The sequence below is a fragment of the Oncorhynchus clarkii genome, chromosome 18 (assembly GCF_045791955.1).
Source record: "Oncorhynchus clarkii lewisi isolate Uvic-CL-2024 chromosome 18, UVic_Ocla_1.0, whole genome shotgun sequence".
Taxonomy (NCBI): domain Eukaryota; kingdom Metazoa; phylum Chordata; class Actinopteri; order Salmoniformes; family Salmonidae; genus Oncorhynchus; species Oncorhynchus clarkii.
In genome coordinates, this window is record NC_092164.1 from 44,753,335 (window position 1) to 44,774,830 (window position 21,496).

Genomic DNA, 21,496 nt, shown 5'->3' on the forward strand with positions numbered 1-21,496 from the left:
GTTTTTATGGCCCATGAAAGAGAGATTAAATTGTAAGCTGTTTCATAACATATTATTTTTTCTTCTTTACAGCTAAACATTCGTAAACAGGTGTCTGGACAATTACTGGGCAAGGTTTCAGTGAGGATTAATATCTGAGGTTGGAGATGAGAAGGGGAATTCAAAATATCACTATTAGCTGCATTGTTATGTCATATCACATGCTACTGTGTAGGACTGTGACTGTATCCAGCATTTGCATCAGCTTGATTAAATATAAATGAAATACCAAATAAAGTATGACATTTAAAAATACTTTCCTTTTCTATGTGGATCATTGTCAGGATGTGCAGTTAGCTGAACATGGCACTGACTGCAGAATACAACATTAGAATATGTTAAGCATGCTGTTACCTATAACTACTGTATATAAACCTATGATATACCGCCCGAGCAGTTCTTTCAGAGTAAGTAAACAAAGGCTCACATCAGAGTTTGTTGAGGACAAATACAAAAGCATTGAACCAGCCCTGCTTATAGCTTCTGGGTCGCATCTCAGCCAAGTTATTGAGAAGGAGGAGAGATACTTCTCTCAACCTTTGGTAATCTTCATTATATAATCTGTTCTTATCATCCTACGTGCTATATAACGCCCACCTTGGGCATACCTCTGCATCCTCCACACATATCGACAGGAGCCTCTATTTTGACCACATCTCCCACTGAAATAATGATTTTACTTGCGTTAGAAGCACCTGTTCATCCCTTCATAGTGTAAATTATGTAGACTATCCGTTCTGTAAAAACACTTCTCAACTTCTGGGCTGATATGCTGCTGTGGGTTCCCTGTGTGTTCAAGTCAAACTCGTACCTCATTTTATACAATCAGTCAATTATAGATGAGGGTTTCTGTGATATGAGCAAATATTCACGAGACATTCCATACGTTTCTACACAGTGACTCGCGTGATACTTGAACTAATTCTGTGATGAAACGTCTGATTCAATCCAGGCCTAAATCTGATCCTGCATTATCAACACAACTGTAGTGATATGGGCAATACACATTGAGCAGAACATAGAAAACACGTAGGCCTAGTTGAATAAAATATAGATCATGTTGATACATTTTTGGTTGTTTGTGTTTGGTTGTTTTGTAGAGAAAATGCAACTAATGGCATAATAAATGCACGGACTTTCTTAAAGAGTCAGCGTGACCTATATAGTAAGGTGGATGGACTTCCTCTGATCTATTGAATGGTTGTCTGAAGTGAAAGGAACCGGAGGAGTCTTGTATCAAAACAATCCATTCATAAAGGTAATCAGAGAAGAAAAGCCCATTTAGTTTCAAGTAGTTGTGGTTCAATCTTCTCTGATTCAAATCAGATTGAAACACCCTACAGAAGCGATGCATTGTGTTATAATCTCTTCATGGCCAAAAGGCATGGCAGTCATCCCCTCCCCTGTTAAAGTCGTGTTTGTCATTTTAAACCATGGTAAAAAAAAAAATATTCCACAGGTGGTTGGTGGCACCTTAAATGGGGAGGACGGGCTCGTAGTAATGGTTGATGCGGAATTAGTGGAATGGTTTCCATATGTTTGATGCCATTCCATTGACTCCGTTCCAGCCATTATTATGAGCTATTCTCCCCTCAGCAGCCTCCTGAATCGCCCACATGTTGCAACAGAGAACCGAGGCATACAGAAAAGTTGACATCGTCGGCTACCTGTCAAGCCATGGTCAGCCATTAGAGATGATCGCTCACATTGTTTTGACAGTTGGGAGAATTTGTAAGTGGATGACCGAATCTGCTGTCAGGACAAAACGCTAAACCAATTCGTTAAGACCAGCAGTTAAGAGTTGTTTTTTAAAGAGCCCACAGCTTGAATGTGACATATGACAACCTGGTCTCAGATCGTTTCATATTGTTCTGTAACTAAATCCAAGCCACTCCAGTTAGTATGAAATGTTACGTTTCGTATGGTATGTATACATTTGTGCATGTCCATCACCCATTATGTAAGATATGTTATGAATTACAATTCATATTATAATTTATGTATGAATTTGCGAAAAGTATAATATGTTACAAATTTGCAAAACGTACTATATTTTACGAATTAGCAAAACGTATGATATTTCACAAATTCTAGGAGTTATTAAGGAGTTAGTTTAAAGGGTTAAGGTTAGGGTTAGGGAAAGGGTTAGCTAAAGGGGTTAGGGTTAGGGGAAGGGTTAGCTAAAGGGGTTAGGGGAAGGGTTAGCTAACATGCTAAGTAGTTGCTAGCAGTTGAAAGGTTGGTAATTATCTCAAATGCAAAGTTGTCCCTGATGAGACGTGAATTTTTTTATTGATTTATTTATTTTATTTCACATTTATTTAACCAGGTAGGCCAGTTGAGAACATGTTCTCATTTACAACTGCGACCTGGCCAAGATAAAGCGAAGCAGTGCGACACAAACAACAACACAGAGTTACACATGGAATAAACAAACATACAGTCAATAACACAATAGAAAAGTCTATATACTGTACAGTGTGTGCAAATGAGGCAAGATAAGGGAGGTAAGACAATAAACTTGCATCCTTTGGGTTGCTAGACATAAGATATGCTTAGAATTCCAGCTAAGTGGCTAAGTGGCTAACGTTAGCTAGCTGGCTAATTTTAGCTAGGCTAGGGGTTAAGGTTAAGTTTAGGAGTTAAGTTAAAGGGTTAAGGTTAGGGTTAGGGTTAGCTAAAAGGGTTAGGGTTAGGGTTAGCTAAAATGGTTAGGGATAGGGGAAGGGATAGCTGACATGCTAAGTAGTTGCTAGTAGTTGAAAAGTTTCTGTGATGAGATTTGAACTCACATCCTTTGGGTTGTTAGACAAATAACCATCTGTCTTCTACAACCATGCCAAACATAACATAGCATACTAATTTGAGTGTCCCGGATTTACATTAGTATGTTAAATCTAGTCTATGGGACCAGGCTGCAAATGAACCTTTTTAGTAATTATTATTTCCCCCACATTGTATAACATGCAACTCTCAAAGTGTACCTAAATGCACTCTCCTATGTCTCATTTCTAGAATCGGTTCTGTTGAAACTACAACAAAGAGTGCCTATGTACAGTATGTAGCATAACACATTTACACCAAAAAATACATGGGACACTGATATAAGGTATTGGTATATACAGTGCATTCAGGAAAAATTCAGACCCCTTGACTTTTTCCACATTTTGTTACATTACAGTAATATTCAAAATTGCTTAAATTATTTATTATTTTTCTCATTATTTTTCTCATCAATCTACACACAATACCCCATAATGAAAAATCAAAAACAGGTTTGTAGAAATGTTTGCATATATATATATATTTTTTAAATAAGGTGCGTCGCTGCTCAGATATTTTCAGGTCTCTCCTGAGATGTTCAAGTCTGGGCTCTGGCTGGGCCACTCAAGGACATTCAGAGACTTGTCCTGAAGCAACTCCTGCATTGTTTTGGCTGTGTGCTTAGGGTCGTTGTCCTGTTGGAAGGTTAACCTTCACCCCAGTCTGAGGTTTTGAGTGCTCTGGAGCAGGTTTTTATGAAGGATCTCTCTGTACTTTTCTCCGTTCATCTTTCCTTCAACCCTGACTAGGCTCCCAGTCTCTGCCGCTGAAAAACATCCCCACAGCATACTGCTGCCACCACCATGCTTCACCATAGGGATGGTGCCAGGTTTCCTCCAGACATGATGCTTGGCATTCAGGCCAAATAGTTTAATCTTGGTTTCATCAGACCAAAAAATCTTGTTTCTCATGGTCTGAGAGTCCTTTAGGTGCCTTTTGGCAAACTCCATGCTGGCTGTCATGTGCCTTTTACTGAGGAGTGGCTTCCGTCTGGCCACTCTACCATAAAGGCCTGATTGGTGGAGTGCTGTGGAGATGGTTCTCCCATCTCCACATAGGAAGTCTGTAGCTCTGTCAGAGTGACCATCGGGTTCTTGGTCACCTCCCTGACCAAGGCCCTTCTCCCCCGATTGCTCAATTTGGCCGGGCGACCAGCTCTAAGAAGAGTCTTGGTGTTTCCAAACTTTTTCCATTTAAGAACGATGAAGGCCACTGTGTTCTTGGGGACCTTCAATGCTGCAGAAATGTTTTGGTGTCCTTCTCCAGATCTGTGCCTCGACACAATCCTGTCTCGGAGTTCTAAAGACAATTCCTTCAACCTCATGGCTTGGTTGTTGCTCTTACATGCACTTGGAACTGTGGGACCTTATATAGACAGGTGTGTGCCTTTTCAAATCGTATTCAATCTATTGAATTTATCACAGGTGGACTCCAATCAAGTTGTAGAAACAGCTCAATGATTATCAGTGGAAACAGGATGCACCTGACCTCAATTTCGAGTCTCAGAGCAAAGGGTCAGAATCCTTATATAAATAAATAAGGTATTTTTTTAATAAACTTTTTAAATATATATATTTTTAAAATTTGAACAAATTTCTAACAAATAGTTTTCGCTTCGTCATTATGGGGTATTGTGTGTAGATTGATGAGGATTTGTTTTTATTTCATCCATTTTAGAATAAGGCTATAACAAAATGTGGGAAAAGTCAAGGGTTCTGTATACCTTCCGAACGCACTGTATGTGCATATTGATTTGCTATTGGGATTTGGCACATTTGTTTTGTACAATTTAACAATCTGATGAGACAGACTGTTGTTAATGTTCATGTAATTCAGCTCGTTGCTGGCTCGTGTCACATCTAACAACCCATAGCCTTGCGCCGCGGAATCAGCACCAAGGACAGTTCCAACTGTTCCGCTCGCTCTCGAGCGCCCGCCCCTTAACAACTACATTCCATTGGGTTGCACACTGATCAGCAACCAATAGTAGAGGAGCTGGAATGAGCCCTCGTTGCTACTGGAGACGTTCCGGGGGATCTTCAAAGATCTTGTTTACAGAAAGCAGAGAGCCTCTAGTTCGACGGTGTTGCATGCGAGGGGTCTGCACGGTCACGGTGAACACATAGGCTACTACACCGCTGGGATAACGGAATTTCTACCAGAGACACCCGCGCACAGACAGTTTTTGTTCGATGTTACAGCTTTGAACTACTTATGCGATGTTGTTATAGTGACTGCAAATGACATTGCCGCATTTATTTTATTTTTTAAAAGAATTTACCGCGGACAGTTTCGGTGAGGGCAGGTGTTGGGAATAAGGCGAGGTTTTTGAATTGTATCTCTTCTGAATCATTTTGTGGACGGCGTGGACCAAAGGCACGGGACGAGATGGATACGGAAAAGTACTTACCGGAGCTGATGGCGGAGAAGGACAAACTGGACCCCACGTTTCATCACTCTCTACGATTACTAGATCAAGGTAAGAAAAGAAAACATCCCTATTTATTATGGGACGTTTCTACGGTATAGCTTGGAGCACTAACCTATACTGTTTGAGTTATGTTGTTGGTTGGGTTATGTTGGTGCCACTTTGACATACTATTACACTTTAAAGACATGTTTAACGTTTTCATTAGGTCCTGTCCCAAATGGACCATGATACAGACCAGCTCCGCACACAGGCTATTTAATGTATTCCAGAACCAGCACATTTGATTCTACTAAGGGCTTGTTGATTAGTTGAACATATGAATAACTGTCTGGAATACATCTGATACGTTGAATGATACAGACAGCGACTACGCTATACAATGCCATGCATTTATGTTAGCCTGTACATAAATAAACGTTCAATCATAATTGTAAAACACCACTCTTTTTACACAATGTAGGCCTACAGTATTTGGTAATACTACACGTCTCTATGTTTGCATACGACTACTATGATGAACTGATAACGATGTAGGAGCTTCTCCAAGTAGCTCAGTCATCCAGCACTGAGACATGTGTAAATGATGATGTTAACAGTGGAATCAACACATTCTCTTTATACGTTGGATTTGTTTTCCCCTTTGAAGAACTTGACTTGATTCTAATGCAATTGAGCAGATGGAAGCGCGTGTTCCACAGCGATTTGAATGGAAGACTGTTTAATGAATCCATTGCTGAGACGTCTGCGCGCCGAGCATACCGTTTGCTTTGAAGCTGTCAGAATTTTGCAAATACTTCCAGATGCACTCCCTTGGATCCATTCTGGCGGTAAGAGCACTGGAATAGCATCCTAATACATCCTTGAAATAGCACTCGTAAATGAGCTTAGTCTCTAGTGCTGTCTGCCTGGATTTCAGGAAACAAAATCATATTTGCAAAATGGCTATACCTCGCTAAGCTTTGAAAGAAAACGTATCCAATCAAATCAAATCAAATGTATTTATATAGCCCTTCGTACATCAGCTGATATCTCAAAGTGCTGTACAGAAACCTAGCCTAAAACCCCAAACAGCAAGAAATGCAGGTGTAGAAGCACGGTGGCTGGGAAAAACTCCCTAGAAAGGCCAAAACCTAGGAAGAAACCTAGAGAGGAACCAGGCTATGAGGGGTGGCCAGTCCTCTTCTGGCTGTGCCGGGTGAAGATTATAACAGAACATGGCCAAGATGTTCAAATGTTGATAAATGACCAGCATGGTAAAATAATAATAATCACAGGCAGAACAGTTGAAACTGGAGCAGCAGCACGGCCAGGTGGACTGGGGACAGCAAGGAGTCATCATGCCAGGTAGTCCTGAGGCATGGTCCTAGGGCTCAGGTCCTCCAAGAGAGAGAAAGAAAGAGAGAAAGAGAGAATTAGAGAGAGCATACTTAAATTCACACAGGACACCGGATAAGACAGGAGAAGTACTCCAGATATAACAAACTGACCCCCAGCCCCCGACACATAAACTACTGCAGCATAAATACTAAAGGCTGAGACAGGAGAGGTCAGGAGACACTGTGGCCCCATCCGATGATACCCCCGGACAGTGCCAAACAGGAAGGATATAACCCCACCCACTTTGCCAAAGCACAGCCCCCACACCACTAGAGGGATATCTTCAACCACCAACTTACCATCCTGAGACAAGGCCGAGTATAGCCCACAAAGATCTCCGCCACGGCACAACCCAAGGGGGGGTGCCAACCCAGACAGGAAGATCACATCAGTGTCTCAACCCACTCAAGTGACGCACCCCTCCTAGGGACGGCATGAAAGAGCACCAGTAAGCCAGTGACTCAGCCCCTGTAATAGGGTTAGAGGCAGAGAATCACAGTGGAAAGAGGGGAACCGGCCAGGCAGAGACAGCAAGGGCGGTTCGTTGCTCCAGAGCCTTTCCGTTCACCTTCACACTCCTGGGCCAGACTACACTCAATCATATGACCCACTGAAGAGATGAGTCTTCAGTAAAGACTTAAAGGTTGAGACCGAGTTTGCGTCTCTCACATGGGTAGGCAGGCCATTCCATATTTGGCATTTTTGGACAGAAAGTTTGTGATTTTTGCAATGTTACGTAGATGGAAAAAAGCTGTCCTTGAAACAGTCTTGATATGTTCGTCAAAAGAGAGATCAGGGTCCAAAGTAACGCCGAGGTCCTCCACAGTTTTATTTGAGACGACTGTACAACCATTAATATTCACTGTCAGATTCAACAGAAGATCTCTTTGTTTCTCGGGACCTAGAACAAGCATCTCTGTTTTGTCCGAGTTTAAAAGTAGAACGTTTACAGCCATCCACTTCCTTATGTCTGAAACACAGGCTGAAACACAAAGAAAACTTATGATTTGTATACCAGGCTACTGGCCACCTAATTGTAACGACTGTGTTGTCTATATTACATGTATTCAGCTACTGATGTAACATGTACATCCACAGTTGTTGAACTGTACCTGTACCTGACACACAAGAGAGAAATACATAGACTACTGGCTATAATATTCCTATAGAGTAGTATTCAGCTGTGTACCATGCTCCATGAAGAGTAACCGTGCCTGAGACCGTGATGACATGCGTTGACTCCCTGAGCTAATGCCTAGGCTTTAGCTCAGTGGGCTAACACAGTTGTGTGGCATTCCGGAGCCCACTCTGTACCCAGTCCCATTTTGTACCCGTTATGGATAGATTGTTCAGTTTTAAGAAAGTGAAATAGCCTATAGCTAAAAGTATTGAGTTGGGCAATACTGGAAAGAATAGCTGAAAGCATTGAGTTAGGTTAATACCAGGACAGAAGGGCCTTTATGAATGTGTTTCTGTCAGCTCTCTCACAGAGCTGAATCACGGAGATAAGAGCGTATTTTACTCAGCACTTTCTCCTTATCAGCTGGTTTCAATTCCTAAAATTTGTTTGGGCTTTTTCTCCAGCACAGATTTCCTAGCTCGCCATGAGAGGTAAATGTGATTTGAAGGAAATATACATTTGGTTTAACGTAGCACCTGTTTCTTCGACAGAGTGTCGCTGAGGGTTCACATAAATCGTAGAAATGAACGAGCCAATGCTTTCAATGGAGTTGGAGGAGTACGATTCTTAATATTTCACAAGCATTTCCACTGCAATATATCAACTCTTGGAGTTGATATCATTTTAACAGATTCATTTAAGATTTACTTAAACTTGTGATGTTCTAGGGACGTGTCCCAAATGCCACCCTATCCCCTACAGTACATTTGTTTTGAACTATTATAGTGCAATATATAGGTCAAAAGTAGTGCACTATATAGAGAATAAGGTGTCGCATTTCATCAACCAAACAAGGCTCAGAGCTGCCATGAGTTGGTCAGTAGGAGCCAGTAACTGTCCTTAACAGTCAGTAACAGTCAGTAACAGTTTGCCACAAACTCCAAAATGTAAATACTGTTATCTCCCTCTTACGAAACAGATGGCACATGATGCAATTGAACAGAGCGCTACTTTAAGCACTTCTCTAATATAACACTTCTTCTGGCATCTTCCCCACCAGCTCCCGACTTGATTATGTAATTGGCAGGGGACATGAGCAGATCTACCGAGAGTAAGCACACACAGAGACAGACAGTGAGTGGCCGCATACTAGATAACTCAATGTCTGGAGAGATACACTTGCCAGGGAAAATGGGGGGGGGGGGGGCTGTATTTGAAGATGGGAGTTTAGATACCTGTACCATACTGTAGGTATACTGTAGGGCGGCAAGTCGCCTAGCGGTTAGAGAGTTGGTCCAGGTTAGAATATCCGAGCCGTCAAGGTGAAAAATCTGATGATGTGTCCTCGAGCAAGGCACTTAACCCTACTTTGCTGTAGGGTCGCCGTACTACTCTGGCTGACCCTGTAAAACAACACCTTTCACTGCACCTATCCGGTGTATGTTACACTAGTTTTAATTTAAAAAACAAAATAATTAGATCTAATAGATAAGCACCTCTGCTGGAAAACTATTCATAAAATACTTATACTTATACCACAACTCCAGCGAGGCCTGTTTAGTATTGACTTCACTGCTGACATGAGTTGATGTAAATATCTTGTCTTGTATCTAATTAGATACATTGAAGTGTTGATTTAACTACAAGAATAAAATAATTTAAAGGAATTCCAAAGGACTGCTTTCGGCTGTGATAACCTCACATAGAATACAACATTGTTGAAAAGATTGTGTTTAGCTTAGAGGGCTTTCTTTTGTTTTAAACTATAGAAACAGCATCCAATATTTTAAGGTAAAAAAAACCCACAAAAAAAACCTGCTATATCCACTTCAATGCAGATATACAGTTCTACCCGCTATAACTTGTTTTGTTACATGTCAAACATGCTGCTCACTCCAAGTATTCCAGGACCTTCTGCCCATCTCTGTGGAGCCAACCCTGGTTCTGCACATGAACAGAACAGCTCTTCCACTAGTTCTATATGTTACCTTATCTTATAATTGTCTGTTCCACTGTAGGAGCCCAGCACAGTGTTTGTATTACATTAAAGAGCTCCGCTTGGTAGAACAGATTAGGCCACAATGGAAGGAACCCAGAGTAAAATGATCCTAGCACTTCTGAACAATGATATGAGCAGGTGTCTGGTGGAGTCCATTACAGAACTTCTTTCAGAAGATCTCCTGTAGCAGTAGGTTCATACGTTCATACATTCATACAGGGTTCCAAAAGGGTCCTGCGGCTGTCTACATAGGGGAACCCTTTTTGGTTCCATGTAGAACCCTTATTGGTTCCAGGTAGAACTCTTTTGGGTTCCATGTAGAACCCTCTGTGGAAGAGTTCTAAATGGAACCCAAAAGGGTTCTACCTAGAACCAAAAGGGTTCTAAATGTTAACAAAAAGGGTTCTTCAAAGTGTTCTCCTATGGGGACAGCCATTAGAACCCTTTTTAGTTCTATATAGCACCTTTTCTTCTAGGAATTTATCCCTCTAGCATCAGCAGAAAGAGAAGCTATTCAGCATAGCATTAGATGGTCTTAGATTGGCCCCAAAATGTACTGTGTCTGTGTGCACTGCAGACTAGTACAGTAAAGCACCCACCCTATTCCCTGTATACAGTAGTGCACTCCTTTTGACCAATGGTGCTATTTTGGACGCATCATAGGAACGCACACCCAGCAGTGAGCAGAAATAGGCCTTGGCAGAGCATCAAAGCCTGGGATACTGTTGTGTTGCTCGGGAAACGGTGGTTGATAGTGATAAACATCGGTGGCAGGCCAGCACGCTGCGCTAGTCGCCTACACACGGAGACAGATACAGAACAGAAGGGGGTCCACTTACTCTGGGATCTGACCTACAGATATACTGTTATGCTTTTGAACTCACAGGTGAAGTGAGAGAGAGAGAGAGAGAGAGAGAGAGAGAGAGAGAGACAGAGAGAGAGAGAGAGAGAGAGAGACAGAGACAGAGAGAGACCCAGCAACCGCTTTAAATTCAGCCTAGTAGTGCAGGGTTGCAGTGTGTAAGGTGTTGAGTGGTGCTGTGTGTGTGTTTGTGCTGTGGCTCAGAGGTCTTTGGTGTTTGCTGAGTGCTGTCCCAGAAGACTCTACAGGAGGGTGAGATGTAGGCCTAACACAGACTGAGACAGCCACGCTTGGTGATAAAACCTAATGGCACGTCATTTATAGGACTGATTCGTTTACACGGCGGCATTGATCTCATTGTTAATGTGTGACGCACAGAACACCCGTTATGTCACTGGTAATGAGGTGGTGATGCAGTGTTTCAACCCTGCGTCCCTAATGGTACCTTATTCCCTATGTCCCTAATGACACTGTATTTCCTACATAGTGCACTAATTTTATCCAGAGTCCTATGGGCCCTAGTAGAAAGTAGTGCACTATATAAAGAGTAGGGTGCCATTTAGAATGTGTTCTGACAAATCCAGGTTTGCTAGTTTGTGGATAAAATGCAGAAGCAACAAATGAATGTTGTCACGGATACCTCCGGAAATTTTATTACGCACACCTGGGCCCCTATTCCCAGTGATTAGTAATTGTATAAGTGTGCCCTTGGTTTACCATTGTCCTGTCGATTATTGTTACTATGTCCGTTGGTCGTGTGAGTACCTGTGCTGTGTGTTTTGGGCTTTCGTGCCCTTGTGGATTGCGCAGATGATTACGGGTCTCGTCCTGTGTGTTAATCATTATGCGCGTGTGTGTTTATTCGAGGTTCTCCTCGCTCTTTTGTTTGGGTTTCAACCCTGTGTTTTTGTTACGTGTTTGTTTGGTCTTCGTCCCCGTGCCTTTAAACGCACGCCGTAATTTGGGTGAAGTAAAAACCCATATTACGCATTCCTGAGTCTGTCTCCCAATCCTTCATGCCAACGTGACTATTGTCTAGATACCATTTTATATTATATTGTACATTCAGCATCACTCCGTAAAGGGAAATATAATATTATTTATTTCAAAGATACAGTAGGTACATTTATTTCAGGGTGTTGTGTATCACTGGAAATATTCAGAATTCATGTAAACATTACAGTATTGAAAACCTCGCTTGTCCTAAAAAAAAGTGGTCTCGCAATTTACTGTGCCAATTTACTGGGGTAAGTTGAGCTACGGGACAGGGTAAGTTACAGGCTGTATCAAAACCGTCCGTGATTGGGAGTCCCGTACTGTGGCGCTGTAACGGTTGTCTTGGGGAGAAAGAGAGGAGGACCAAAGCACAGCGTGGTTAGTGTTCATCTTTTTAATAAGAAACTGAACACTTCAAAAATACAAAACAACAAAGTGACAACTGAAACAGTTCTGTCTGGTGCAGACACACAAAGACTGAAAATAACCACCCACAAAACACAAAGGAAAACAGGCTACCTAAATATGGTTCTCAATCAGAGACAACGATAGACAGCTGCCTCTGATTGAGAACCATATCAGGCCAGACACAGAAATAGAAAAACTAACAGACTGCCCACCCCAACTCACACCCTGACCATACTAAATAAAGACAAAACAAAGGAAATAAAGGTCAGAACGTGACAGGCGCACAGTATGGGTTAGGGTTTGGCCAGGGTAGGCCATCATTGTAAATACGAACTTGTTCTTAACTGACTTGCCTAGTTTAATAAAGGTTAAACAAAATAGAAGTTAAGCCGCCTTCACCTTTCTGTACTGAATGAAATATTACCACAACCTTTTTAAATCCATTTCTATCTTTATTTCCCAAACTTATTTCAACACAATCAATCACTTTTAGTCTTTTAATCATTTTAATCATCTTTTAGCACAGGCTTAACCACTAAAAAACACTTTGTACTTCTGAAAATACTTGTAACGGTTTTCTTCTGGTGAAGGAGAGGCGGAACAAAATGCAGCGTTGTTATTTTTGTACATCTTTAATAAAGATGAAAATACAACAATCTACAAAACAAGAACCGTGAAAAAACCGAACCAGTCCTATCTGGTGCCACAAACACAAAGACAGGAACAATCACCCACAAATCCCAACACAAAACAGGCTACCTAAATATGGTTCCCAATCAGAGACAATGACTAACACCTGCCTCTGATTGAGAACCATATCAGGCCAAACATAGAAATAGACAAACCAGACACACAACATAGAATGCCCACCCAGCTCACGTCCTGACCAACACTAAAACAAGGAAAACACACAAGAACGATGGTCAGAACATGACAATACTTTTAATGTAGGCCAGGCTGTATTGTCACCTCATATCCCAGTGATAATGCCTTGCATCATGTCTGGGAAGAAAATAATTACTTACCCCATGCCAAACCTTTTGACTGTATTAGCCCACACAGCCACAAGGATTCACTTTCATGCTAGGTTTAACACCTCATATTGTAGCTTAAATAAACCCCAACTGATGTATAGAACTGAACTTAATCTTAACAAATATTTACTTTGTTTAGATGCAGTATAAAATTCATGAAACCAATAGATTAATTTGACTTGATTGAAAATCAGTTTTTTGGAACTAACTTCCTTACCACTTTTTCCATTTAGTTTCTTCCTTCACAGACTTCATGAAATGGTGACCTTCCCCTAAATATTTGGTCACATGATTACTTTTTGTGTATTGTTTCCTAGAGGCAAGGGTGGCTCAATTGATTTATTTCCCAACATCCACATCATCCTGGTTATTTCCGTTATGATTCGCAATTTCATTGCATGCCTTTCATTAAAACCCAGTGGCTTGGAAAAGGTGCTTAGCATTTAATTTTTTAGCTAAAATGAGTAGGAAGTGTTTAAAGCTTTACGTTTTTCGTTGTCAGCAGTGACACAGAGGAAGCACCTCTCTGCATCTCATCACTGCGCTCAATGGAAGATTAACTAAGATTAATTCAATCAATTAATTAGCTGGCTTCAGAGTCAAAATAAACAGTCAAAACAAAACTAATTTTAATACAGAGAAACCTAATGTCTTCCTGATAGCAAATCAGGCCCAGGCGTAGCACGCTGATATGGGTCATAATAGCCGGCCTACCAGGACACCCTTGGACAAAACCCCATGGACAATACAAAGCATGATAGTTTAAAATATGATCAATTGTTATAACATTAAAAAAAAATACTTTACCATGTTCCTGATTGGCCCCCCTAGCTGCTATCCACAAGTGCTCTATAGCCTCTCATTGCGGTCTTAAATGATGTACTGGTGCTAATTTAGAGAGGGCAGTAGAAGTCAGAGAACCCCAGATCTGTAATGAGATAATTTAACACTAGAACCGCTTGGACCATCAGCCTATGAGTACCTGCTAGACAACGTTGCCAGGCGTCTCCTTTAGCATGTGCACCAAATGCATATCAACCTGCAAGGTGCAGTAAACAACAACACCATTTCTTGATAAATAGTGCATAAAGAAATATAAAGGATTAAATTGCATGAAGGAATATTAGTGGACATATTTCAACAAAAAAGAATAACAACAAAAGTAGTTTAGATAGAGTAAAGGGTATTTTTTTGTATAATTCTACAAAGTCCTAGAAAAAACATAGGCCTATAGCCTATTTTCCTTCCCCTTACAATAAAAACATTACAGTGTAATCCATTTGATCAACTTGATTTATATAATCGATTAGTAATAGAGTTATAGTAATTAAACAAAGACATTGGGATGTAGAGCTTGCACCTCTTGATTTGTGAGTTATTTGACAAACGTCAGTATCATAGAAACTGCAGAATATGCTCTTTCTAATATTATATAGAAACCACAATATTTGAAGTGCACGTGACTCTGAAGATGGTCCTTTCCCTGCACCTGTAAATGACAAAATGCGCACATCTCTTCATGTACCATGTACAGGTCTAATGCTGTCAGGCATCAGATATTGTTCATTGGCTGTAGGCTACACATCTTATTATTCATTTCGGTATAGTTTAGGTGTAGTTTCGATGAGCCGGCTACGCAGGCTGACTGGCATTGTTTGTTTCCTGATCATTAACTTGGATAGAGTCAAGGATATGTTTTGCATTATTCTAAAGACCTACTGCAACAGCTAGCTTGTTTTCGTTTCCCTTACAATACATTTGATTAGCGCGCCAATGCAGATATGTAGGCATAACACAAACTCATCATTACACTCGTGTTGTTCTAAATTGAATCAACCTCTTAACCCTCATCATTCAGTTAGGCCTCATTTAAATTTGATTGAGAAGTAACTTGCACAAATATCGCCCATTCCATCCATTTGTCATTCATTCAGTGGGCTAACATCGTTTGCTTCATTGGATAGAGTCATGGATATGTTTTGCATTAAAGGCCTACTGCAACACCTAGCATGTTTCCGCTTCCCTTTACAATACATTTGATTAGTAGTAGAATCCTTTTGTCATTCATTCAGTGAGGAGAGAGAGACGCATTAGCACCAACTTCCTACAGCACATTGTCTTGGCGGGTAAAGTTGGGAATGGGAGGGGGGGGGGGGGGGGGGCTCTGAATACTTTTCTGTTTGAGGTGTTAAAAGTCGGACAAATGAGCAGTGTAAAATACAAAACATTTAGGAAAGGTCAGGGAACGAGCAATGTATGGTTCTAGTCTTAAACCCAGCGTGTGGTCAGAGAGTGGTGAGGTCTTCAACTCAACCAGCAGCACCAGCTACCAGCACAGATCTCCAACTGTAGGTCAGACTCAGAGCTGTACACGGCCTCCTGGCCCCAGCCCCTCTCCTCCCCCAAGCGTTTTGGCCACAGCCCTTCTCCTCCCCCAAGCCTTTTGGCCCCAGCCCCTCTCCTCCCCCAAGCCTTTTGGCCCCAGCCCCTCTCCTCCCCCAGGCCTTTTGTTTTGGCCCCAGCCCCTCTCCTCCCCCAAGCCTCCTAGCCCCAGCCCCTCTCCTCCCCCAAGCCTTTTGGCCCCAGCTCTACTCACCACCAGTATGTTACTTTAACTCTTATATTAATCCAGGGCAAACTGTGTTCTCCCCCAGGCTCGCCCGCCGCAATTATATATCCATTAATCATATTCTTATTGGATGATAATGCACTGCTGTCTGCCCAAGACATCACTGTGGGATTACACTGGATTAGACTCGGAGCTAGAGAGAGAGAGAGAGAGAGAGAGAGAGAGCTCTGGTATGTGGGCATTTGTTTACTGTAGCTTGGGGCAACTGAAAGAGTTAAGGGTTCACATCCCCTGGGGGAATGTTCTTTGTGAAGGATTGGACCAAAACGGCATTAGGGTGAAGGAGGAAAGAGAGGAGTGGAATGAAATTGGAATTGAAGTAGAAAAAAGAAAAGGAAAAGTGGTAATGGAAAAATAGCTAGATGTGAAAGTGACAAATAATAATAAAAAAGAAATATGATAGAGAAAGGCAGGTTAAGGTGTAGACCCCTGCTTTCACTCCATACCCTCTGAATCTCCTAGAACCATTTTCTGTGTCTAAAAAACCTTTCATGGTGAGGTTAGTTTATGTGTTCAGATGAATAGCTGAATAGGCAGACACGTCTTGTGCATGCCGAGTCCCTCTGAGTGAAACGGCGTGTCTGTATAGCTGTGGGGAGAATGACAAGTGTAAATTGACCACTCGTTCAAAAGATGGAAATGCTGTAAATGAAATACTTATTCATATTTGTCACCAGCATCACATATCAAATTCTGCTCTTTTATCACTCATGTAAAAAACAGACAACTGTCTTCACACATCGAACAGTGTTTAATATGTCCCCAACCATGCTAGCTTGACAGGTTCAATAGATACCAGAATGAGAACGAGACCCAAAGAAAATGCTGTTGTATGTTTTTGCTCTCAGATTGACTGTGTAGCCCAATAGTATCAAGTTGTCTGACAAAAGTTCTGCACATCCAAACAGCGTCACTCCTCCCTGTCTCTGTACATCTACCTGCTTACTAGCAGTGATTAGAATCCTGTCAGATTCTTTGAACTGCCATTGATCTCACCCGTAGTCTGCTTCACTGCGGAGTAGTTGTGTCCTCATTTTGAAAAGGAGCCTTTTCAGTGCCCTTACCTTGATCTCTCTCTTTCTCTGACAGCTTCCTTCTTCTCCCCTCCTTCCCTCTCATCTCTTCCCTCACTCTTTATATACAGTGCATTCGGAAAGTAATCAGACCCCTTGACCTTTTACACATTTTGTTACTTTGCAGCCTTATTCTAAAATGATTTTAAAAAATAAAAAATTAATCCCTCATCAATCTACACACAAGACCCCATGATGTAAACAGTTTTTAGATTTTTTTTGCAAATGAATAAAAAATAAATAATAACATTTACATAAGTATTCAGACTCTTTACTCAGTACTTTGTTGAATCACCTTTGGCAGCAATTACAGCCTTGAGTCTTCTTGGCAATGACGTTACAAGCTTGGCACACCTGTATTTGGGGAGTTTCTCCCATTCTTCTCTGTAGATCCCCTCAAGCTCTGTCAGGTTGGATGGGGAGCGTCGCTGCACAGCTATTATCAGGTCTCTCCATAGTTGTTTGATCGGGTTCAAGTCCGGGCTCTGGCTGGGTCACTCAAGGACATTCAGAGACTTGTCTCTTGATCCCACTCCTGCGTTGTCTTGTCTGTGTGCTTAGGGTCGTTTTCCTGCTGGGAGGTGAACCTTCACCCTAGTGTAAGGTCCTGAGTGCTCTGGAGAAGGTTTTCATCAAGGATCTCTCTGTACTTTGCTCCGTTAATTTTTCCCTCGATCCTGACTAGTCTCCCAGTCCCTGCCTCTGAAAAACATCCCCACAGCATAATGCTGCCACCACCATGTTTCACCGTAGGGATGGTGCCAGTAATCTTCAAGACATGACGCTTGGCATTCAGGAAAGAGTTCAATCTTGGTTTCATCAGAACAGAGAATCTTGTTTATTATGGTCTGAGAGTCCTTTAAGGGCCTTTTGGCAGACTCCAAGTGGGCTATCATGGGCCTTTTACTGAGGAGTGGCTTCCGTCTGGCCACCCTACTGTAAAGGCCGGATTGGTGCATTTGTCTTTCTGGAAGGTTCTCCCATCTCCGCAGAGGAACTCTGGAGCTCTGTCAGAGTGACCGTCGAGTTCTTGGTCACCTCCCTGACCAAGGCCCTTCTCCCTTGATTTCTCAGTTTGGCTGGGTGACCAGCTCTAGGAAGAGTCTTTGTGGTTACAAACTTCTTCCATTTAGGAATGATAGAGGCCAGTGTGTTTCTGGGGACCTTCAATGCTGCAGAAATGTTTTGGTGCCCTTCCCCAGATCTGTGCCTCAACACAATCCTGTCTCGGAGCTCTACGGACAATTCCTTCGACCTCATGGCTTGGTTTTTGCTCTAACATGCACTGTCAACTGTGGGACCTTATATAGACAGGTGTGAGCCTTTCCAAATCATGTCCAATCAATTGAATTTACCACAGGTGGACTCCAAGTTGTAGAAATATCTCATGGATGATCAATGGAAACAGGATGCAATTTCGAGTCTCATAGCAAAGGGTCTGAATACTTCTGTAAATATGGTATTTCTGTTTTTTATTTTTAATACATTTGCGAAAATGTCAACCTGTTTTTGCTTTGTCATTATGGGGTATTGTGTGTAGATTGATGAGGATTTTTACCTTTAATCCATTTGAGAATAGGGCTGTAATGTAACAGAATGTTGAAAAAGGGAAGGGGTCTGAATCCTTTCCCAAAGCACTGTATCCCCTCTCTCTTTATTTACACTGTGCTGTGTCAGTTGGCACCTTCTGTTGAGAGGATTGGTTCAGGGTTAGCCTCCCCGCCTCCCCAGCTGATCCCATCCATTTTGTTGTAATCCAACTCAATTTAATTATGTTTATCGTTCCACCTCGCTGGAGCTCTGGACCGGCAGGCAGCTCCGCTCCGCTTCAGTCAGATAAGGAGCACCTTGCCGCGCCTCACTCGCTTCTTGTGCACCTTGTGTTGCTGGCACTATGTCAGTTCTGCGAGTGTCGCTCCATGACAGCAGGTGTCCCTATTGGCATCCTATTATAATACAGTACTTTAGACGAGAGCCCTGTGGGTCCTGGTCAAAAGTAGTGCACTTCATAGGGAATAGGGTGCCATTTGGGAAGCATGCTAATCCATCTAGACTCTTAGTAAATAAATAAAAACCTTCCAAAATAATCAGCCTGCTTTTCTCTATGACGTGCCACTCAACATGTTTTTTCCTCTCAGTATGTGTGGTATCAGGTCAAGCCAAGCAGATCTAATACTGAGGATGTGAACCTATATCTTCTGTAGGGTGAGCTTCAACCAGCTGCAGCTCTGTAAGGTCATAGAGAAGAGGCCCGTATTTCATATAAAGCCAAAGTGTTCACACTGTGTACACAGTCTCCTTTATTACTTTGGTGGGCCTAATCCCCAAAAGAAGCTTGCAAAACAAACCTAAAACTAGTAATGTAAACAGTGCATGCATTAACGGACTCAGAAAGAGATCCTTCATGAAAGGCTCCAAGAGAACTCAGATAGCTTTATATTTCGAGTACAGCCGTTGTTCTCCAAAAGCATGAAACTTCTGATGAGATGAAATGCATTCAGACGCTTCCCATTAAGCAAAATCATGTTGAAAAGACATTGAAGTTAGGTTGATTTTAGGTTCTGAATGAAAGGTGAACAGTCTTTTCCATGCGTTTAAAATCGGTATTTTCCGGACGTTGAAATCAGATTCATTGCGGTTCTGAATGAAAGTTGAATTGAAGTATATTCTGGACATTGAAAATATGCTTTTTCCAAACACTGAAATACAGTTCATTTGCGGTTTTTACTGAAAGGTAAAAATATGTACAGAGTTGAACATACATATTTCTTGGTAATTGATTCTATTGCCAAATTTCAGCTGCACATACATTCTCAATGAAGTATATTTTCTAACACAATAATAATTGTTTTATCTATTTAATATGAGAAAGAGGAGTCAACTGATGATTGCAATATTTTTTTTATTGCTACTAGAGTATGGTACAGTATGGTACAGGACAGTATTTTTATTCAGTACAGTAGAGTGCAGTACGGTACAGTAGAGATTAATTCAGTAGAGTACAGTACAAATCAAAATCAAATCAACATTTTATTTGTCCTTTGCAACAAATAAAAAAAGGCCCTTAACCAACAATGCAGTTCAAGAAATATAGTTAAGAAAATATTTACAAAAAAATAAAAGTAACACATAAAAAAACAATAACGAGGCTATATACAGGGGGTGCTGGTGCCAAGTCAATGTACGGGTGGTACAGGTTAGTCGAGGTAATTTCTATATGTACAGTACCAATCAAAAGTTTGGACACACCTACTAATTCAAGTTTTTAAAATGTATTTATACCATTTGCTACATTGTAGAATAATATGGAAGACATCAAAACTATGAAATAACACATATGGAATCATGTAGTGACCAAAAAAGTGTTAAACAAATTCAAATATATTTTATATTTGAGAGTCTTCAAAGTAGCCACCCTTTGCCTTGGACAGCTTTGCACACTTTTGACATTCTCTCAACCAGCTTCACCTGCAATGCTGTTTTGGGCACTCCAGGTGGGCATTCCTCTGCCTCGTATATAGGTCCTGGATGGCTGGAAGCTTGGTCCCAGTGATGTACTGAGCCGTACGCACTACCCTCTCTAGCGCCTTATGGTCGGATGCCAAGCAGTTGCATACCAGGCGGTGATGCAACCGGTCAGGAGGCTCTCAATGGTGTAGCAGTATAACTTTTTGAGGATCTGGGGACCCATGCCAAATCTTTTCAGTCTCCTGAGGGGGAAAAGGTGTTATCATGCCCTCTTCACGACTGTCTTGGTGTGTTTGGACCATGATGGTTTGTTGGTGATGTTGACACATTAGAGTTAATTTAGTTGAGTAGAGTACAGTACAGTAGAGTTGATTTCAGTAGAGTATATTAGAGTACATTAGAGTATAGTACAATAGAGGATATTTTCTGTACTATACTCTAGTGTGCTGAAATATACTTTACTTTGCTCTACTGTGCTCTAATGTATTGTCCTGTACTGTACTCAACTCTACTGTACTACACTCTACTTTTCTTTTCTTTTCATTACTGTACTCTGCTGTGTTCTACTGTACTGTACTGTGCTGTCCAAAGTTGTCAAATATAAATGTCTTTGATTGGTGCAGATTTGATCCGGTCCAGACCAAATCAGAACCAAACATAGACGTCTACGCCAAATCAAGGCCAGTCCGGACAGGAAAAAGACTTCCGTCGGGCCATCCTTAATCGGTTTGGGCTACTAACTAACTGCACCATGTTTCTTCTGTATGGACAGGAAATGCAGTAAGATGCTCTATCCGTTCTCACTCAGCACCATGTCAGTGTAATAATTTTTACTATACACCAGATGTTACACCCCAGCACACATACCCCAGACAATATCTAAAATAACAGTTTCTCTGTTTCCTGTGTGGAAAGCGTCTGCTATGATAAACTTACTGTTATAAGAGCCACTAGGAATCATCTCTCATCTGAAGCTCTCGGCTTAAACTATCTACACGTCTATCTGTCTCAAGAAATAACACTCAACATCTTCAGGCTTTTAGTGCTTTGCTCACATCACGAAAAAAAGGACCAAATCTGAACATGGAGTTGGATGGTGGTGGTGTTGTTGGGTATAAATCTTTGAATCTTTCATGACTGAAGGTAGTGGAAGTAGGATATCAGAAAGGGAAAGTTAAATGCATTTTTTGAGTTTTTTTTGGAGCAAGAGAATCTATCCTGTAATATACTGAGAGGA

The 21,496-nt window shown here is 41.5% G+C and overlaps 1 protein-coding gene across 2 annotated transcripts in view; it reads left to right on the forward strand.

Moving 5' to 3' along the window:
• The first annotated feature begins 4,971 nt into the window (after window positions 1–4,971).
• Window positions 4,972–21,496, forward strand: part of LOC139372662 (KH domain-containing, RNA-binding, signal transduction-associated protein 3-like) — a 146,373-nt gene continuing 129,848 nt past the window's right edge. For both annotated transcript variants that reach the window (XM_071112441.1, XM_071112443.1), the window contains exon 1: window positions 4,972–5,341. In XM_071112441.1, the coding sequence (XP_070968542.1) occupies window positions 5,251–5,341 (91 nt within the window). In that variant the 5' untranslated portion in view covers window positions 4,972–5,250. The remainder of the gene's footprint in view (window positions 5,342–21,496) is intronic.